This window comes from Meleagris gallopavo, chromosome 6 (genome assembly GCF_905368555.1).
Source record: "Meleagris gallopavo chromosome 6, MGAL_WU_HG_1.1, whole genome shotgun sequence".
Taxonomy (NCBI): domain Eukaryota; kingdom Metazoa; phylum Chordata; class Aves; order Galliformes; family Phasianidae; genus Meleagris; species Meleagris gallopavo.
In genome coordinates, this window is record NC_139409.1 from 51,059,451 (window position 1) to 51,065,450 (window position 6,000).

A 6,000-nucleotide genomic window follows, 5' to 3' on the forward strand; every position below is an offset into this window, starting at 1 on the left:
CGACAGAAAACAGCCAAAAAAGCAGCAGCCTGAAAGAAATGCAGACACCACAACTTGGGCAAATCCCACAACTCAGACAAAAAGGTGGGAAAAAAACATTTTTTGGCACTAGAGGTTCCAATTTGGCCTTCACTGCACAAGTGTTGCAATCCCCATTACTACAAGTGGTTGCAGTCAGTCCCACAACAGATGGACTTTGCTGCTCGCAACACAACAAATGAAATTCCCAGTGAGACAACTCTACCAATGCAGGAAGAACTGCAAGGAGGGGGACCAAGAGAGGGGCAATGGCAAATAACTTTAGGCCTTATTCCCCCTGCTTTTGCACAGGAGGAAGAAGACTGAAAAGGCATTAAATTCTCAGAATGGGATACTGAACTAACCACCCAAAAGATGAGTAAATATTCTTTATCCCTGCGAAATCATAACTTCTCCCAAAAAGCACAGGGAGCTTTACCACAGGTTCCCTGCAAGTTCACCTCAAAGCCTAATTAAGTGCACTATATCCATCTGTCAAAACACCTGTAAAAAGTTGTTTTTTTTTTACTAATGTTGTTAAAAAACAACTTTTTAAGAAGGAAAAGGCCAAAAAAAGATGTTTCTCTTTGAACTTCCTAATAACCTATCATTAAATTTGATTCAATGACAACTGCCATCAAAGGCCACTTCTGTGACTCCACAACAAACAGAAATAATCTTTAACTGAGAAAAGAGATGTGAGAGTGCCTCAATGTCAGGAGTGCTTTTTCCTTACTTACACCACATCTGCACGGGGTTATTTTCCTGGTTGATCAGGTAGGAGCGCGCAGACAGAGGTGGCTCCCAAATGATACCTGGCTCCTCCGAGGAGGACGCAGCCACAGAGCCAAGACAGCTCAGAGTAACCTGAAGCTGACACTGGCAGCTCACTCAAGGACTCAGGACAGACCCATCCTCAAACAAGTGTTTGGCACCTCTCACCAATCAGCCCTCTGCACCCTGCCCTCCTCAGCAAGCATGTAACGGCTCTCAAGCTCTCTGCTGTGACTGTTTTGGCAAATGGCTTTTGAGCCAGAGTTGCTGGCCACGCCTGCACTCATCTTTTCCATTCTTCACTCCCAAACTACAGTTAATGGGCAACATAAGTCCAACAAGTCCTGGCACTGACTGCAGCTAAAGGCTGCTTCTGCTCCAGTTGAACTGGAAAGAGAAAGCAAAGCACTGTACTGCTCAAGACAGTTATGTTTTGATTCCCAACTGCAGGGGCCCATACACTACTACAGCCACCATTAAGAACAGGACAGCTTATAACAACTCTCTGTGATGCAAAGGAAAATACCAAAATGTCTGCTTTTCAACTATTAATACTTTCCCCAAAAAAGCAACTAATTAAAAATTAAATTAAACTGAATAGATAAACTGTTTTTCCTCCATGTAGTTACGAAGTATGCTTTGCTTTTAGTTTATAGCTATCTATTTCTTTGCCCCTAGCTATTTACATTTCCAGTTTGAAAGCATTTGGACTACCCTGAGATGACATCTATGGGTACATTTCCAGGGAAAAGTATCGCTATGGAATTCACATGAAAATGAAAAAGGCTATAGAATATATACGCATTTAATCATTTTTTAGTGCTACTATTTTTAAAAAAGCAAACCAGCAGGCCAAAATCCTGTTTGCTCCTCTCTTCCTCCCACACTCTAACTTCGTTACACATACCCTATGCATATAAGCACACACTTCCACACGCAGCACTTTGCCCCAGTTGTCTCACATTCTAGACAATGACTTGAAGAGCTTCTTGTCCTTTTATCAACTGGATTAACTTTACATAGCAAATACGGCAGCTTATGAAATCAAATGGAGGGATTAATAATGCAGTGCCTTCCATGACAAAAGCAGAACCCCATACAGTTCTTGCTGTCATTATGTGAGTCACTCAATTCTCACCATTGCACACATCAGCAGATGGCAGGAAAAAAAAAATGCAATGCACATAGCGCTTCTGAAGCCTAATTTCATTTTTAGGAAATTTGTGCTAGTGCACAAAACAGTTTACAGAACAGTAAGTCTCCCCAACCTGTGTAAAGTCCTTTCACCCTCACAGAGGCCTTAGATGTTTCTCTGACAGGACGAGTCTGTTTGATGCAGCAAGGAAGCAAACAAATAAAAATAAACACACACAAAAAAAAGAAATAAAAAAAAAATCAAAGCAAATCAAAATGACTACCCTAAAATACTCACTAGGAAGTCTCAAAAAAGGCAGTATGGTATTAGGACTGGTAACAGGCAAATGTTGCCAACAGTACAAAAATACACAAACAAACTCCAAGCCATGCTCTAACCCAGAAATACACAGAATCATTACTCAGAAATTGCAGACGCAGAAACAAAAATAAAATGTAGGCACAGATCTACTCTCTCTAGCAAAATGCAGAGCTGAAAAAACTCCTGATAGGCCTGCTGAAAGTCGCTGCAACTACACTGCTTCAACGCAACACAGAAGAGACTTGGTGTTTTTCAGAGTTCCATGCTTTTGAACACTGCAAAGCCCCCTCTCTGTCTTCATACTCCAACTCAACACACATGGATAGGTTTTTTTTATATTCTAAGCCAGATACAAAAGAAATACCATTTCTTTCCAGGAAAAAAAGAAAAAAAAGGAAAAAAGGAAAAAAGGAAAAGGAAAAAAAAAATCAACATTGGGTATACTGTCTAGGATTTCTGTAAAAACAAATAACATTTTACTCACAAATCTACCTTTGTTTTTTAAAACTTTTCAAGCACCGTGATCTGTTTTTGACAGCTGCAGTAAGCTGAAACAGTAAGAAACCGAACCCCAAGAATGATCCTTTCTGTGCACCCACACAGCTTCATTCACTCCACTCCCAACAACTAGTAAAATCTCCAACTCACCCAGACCAAGAGCTAGCATGTGCCCTGCTAAGTTTTATCACGCTCACGAGCACTGCACTTCACCCAAGCACACAGGTGAGTGAGAAAAGTTACTTTTGCACCTCACGCATTTGTACTTCCAGCAGTGTCACCATGCAGTATCTTCATTGGAAGGATGACATTCCTTCTCCCGCTTACGCCAACTCGTGTGCAAACGGCCGAAGCACTTTTTGCGCTGTGTGCCCGAAATGCGTGCGGAAGAGCAGCTCGCCAGCAGCACGTGGTGTCAACAAGATAAGCAAAGCCCAACTGCCGGCAGCGTTACCGCACAGGCCTCCTGCAGGCCACCCAAAATAAAGCTCTTTCGGGAACATAACCACATGCCTTCAGAGTTACCGGTGAAGGGAATGGCCCAGCGATACCCGAACCGCTGCCGCCCACCTGTGGGCAGCTCTCTAGTTCATCACAGGGCGGCTGCGACGCCGCTGGGCCGCGAGGGGCCGGCGGGGAGCCGCTCCGCAGCTCCTCTCCCCTCCGCACGCCTCCCGAGCCGAACTCGGACGGGCCGCAGGCGGTACCGCAGGAGAGCGGCGCCAGTTTCGGGGCTGGGAGCCCCGCGCCCGGGCACGGCGCCCCATTTGGCAGCGAGGCGAGCGCGGCGCCCGGCCCGTCCCGCACGCAGGCCGCGGGCAGCCCCGGCAGGCAGCAGGCCCGGAGGCGCGCAGGGCGGCTCCTCGCCGGCGCTCACCTTCCCGTCCGCGCCGAAGGGGAGCGGGTCCTCCGCCGCCGGCGGCAGCAGCGCCCGATCCCGGTGGGCCTCCACCGCGCCGTGTGCTGCCGCGGCTCCCTGGGGCTGGTAGTCGGGGTAGGGGTTGGCGAAAGCCCGCTCCTCCATCTCCGCCTCGCCGCCCAGCTGCAGCTTCAGCCTCTTGGACATGCTCTCTCCCATCTCAGCCGGCCCCCGGCCCGCCTCCCCGCACGGCGAGCCGGCGGGGACACACTCCGCCTCGCGGAGCGGCGAATCGCGGCAGCGTCGGCTCCGCGGCCGGCACCGGCTCCCGGCTACGGCCGCCGCCCGGCAGGCGCGGGGTCGGACGGGCCGTGGCAGCCCCGAGGCTCTGGCGGTGGCGCGAGGAGCGGCGACCGATACATCGGGCCGCCTCGGGGCGGAAGAGCCGCCGCCCCCGAGCAGCGGCGACTCGACTCGGCGCGGCGAACGGGGGCTGCCGTTACCGCGGGCACCGCCTCGCTTCCCCGTCAGTCGGGGCGAGGGGGCGGCGAGCGCGGCGGCATCACAGCCGCAGGGGCAGAACGCGGCCGGGGTCGCAGCCGTGCCCCTCCGCGGGGAGAAGCGGCCGGTCGGCTCGCGAGACTCCTCCGCGGAGCCCTCCCGAGCTCCTCATCCTCCTCCGCCGAGGCGTCCGGCCCTCGGCTCGCTGCCGCCGGCCACGCGCCGGGCTGCGAAGCGGGGCTCCCGCCGGCTCCGCGCCCGGCTCGTGTCAGAGCAGCAGCAGCAGCAGCGCGAGGGGTAAGGACAGCCCCAGGAACAGGCAGTACGCCAGGATCTCTTTCGCCCGGCACATCCGCGACCTCCGGCGGCCCGCGCTCATCCGGAGGCAGCCGGAATCCCCTCGGCCTGGAAAGAGGCGGTGACGGTCCCAAAGCCCGCCCGCCTGCCCTGCGAGCAGAAGTCCGCCCTGAGCGGGGTGAGGCGGCAGCCGCCCCTTGCTGGCGGGAGTGGCGGCTGCGGCGGGGAGGCGTGGGCAGTAAGATTAAACGTAGAAGAAGCCTGTCCCAGCACCGGGTTTAGCTTACGGTTGTTGGTGGAGCTACAAATTGATAATAGAGCATGGCCGTTATCCTGCGGCGTGGTATAAATATTAAGAAATACTTGTTTTTAAAATTTGATCTGATGACTAAGCAAAAAATCTGAACAGCTTGTCACACCAGACTTACGTGCTCTGGAAATGAAAAAAAAGTCAACTCAAAAATGACACAACCATCTATGAAATAATGTGTTCTGTAATAACCTAAACAATTCACTGTTTGTGTTTTTCTCTTTGAAGGAAGTCTTTTGTGCTGTGTTGCCAAGCCTGAAGTGTAAGCACAAAATCATTTAAACAAATCTCATGTCTCCATGTAGACATTCTGCTATGTCTCTGTCTAAAATGGTGTCTTGCCTTCAGTTGGCAAACATGCAGTCCTGCAGCAAGCCAAACAGAACACCTTTCAGTCATGCAAGTGAAACTGCAATAAAGGTTTAACCGAGGTCTGACACCTGCTTAACAGAAAACTAGACTAATCATTCTTTACACAGGAGGAATTCACAAACCTCTCTTTTTTTACTTAATCTGTGATTTCCCTCCCTCTAATTCCCCTTGCATCCCACTATGTCCAATACTTTACTCCTGATGGGACTACTGCCAGTATTTAAAGCACTAAAATAAAGTATCTGTGACTTTTTGGGCCAGGACTGAACAACCATTATCCATCCATAAGCCATTAACAATGCTGTGGTTTCCCACGTTTTGCTGTTTGACCCCTAGTGTGCTTAGTAACTTATTTCAACAAGGGGAGAAAGAGCTGTATATCTCAGAGCCAGTCCTCCCAGAGCTAGTGCACAGCTGCTCCTCATGCTATGGCTCACGAGAGCTACATCATACTGCAACATGATGTGGCTTATATAATCTACAAGAGCAACCATCGGGAATCTCTGAATCATTAGCTGTGACACATTTAATGGTTCCTTCAACAGCTCTGTTCATTCTTCTCACATTAGCTGTTAAGCTATCATTTATTTATGTGTGTAGTGCCTCCAGACATGTGCAAGGAACAGCTCCATTTGTGTTTTGTTCAGCGGAAACCAGATGATGAGTATGTGATAAAATATCTTGTAAATTGAGGAGAACCAGTGCAGCAGCTGCATTAATCTCATTTTATTTCTCAATGTACATTGATGAGGTTCAGCTCATCTCTGGTGTATGAATAAAAGAGGGCCACGCTGGGCACTGCTTTCTTCAGTTTATATGTGGAAAAACAAACAAAGGCCTCTTTTTATCTGCTCAACGAAACACTGGAGATTGGGCAGTTTACACCTGCTGAAAATCCAGGATCATACCTTTATT

General features: G+C 49.5%; 1 protein-coding gene across 1 annotated transcript in view; it reads right to left on the reverse strand.

Moving 5' to 3' along the window:
• The window catches only part of LANCL2 (LanC like glutathione S-transferase 2), a 46,063-nt gene extending 41,514 nt beyond the window's left edge, over window positions 1–4,549 (reverse strand). Inside the window, exon 1 of the mRNA XM_085226723.1 lies at window positions 3,624–4,549. Within this exon, the coding sequence (XP_085082849.1) occupies window positions 3,624–3,824 (201 nt within the window). The 5' untranslated portion in view covers window positions 3,825–4,549. The remainder of the gene's footprint in view (window positions 1–3,623) is intronic.
• Window positions 4,550–6,000: the final 1,451 nt, after the last annotated feature.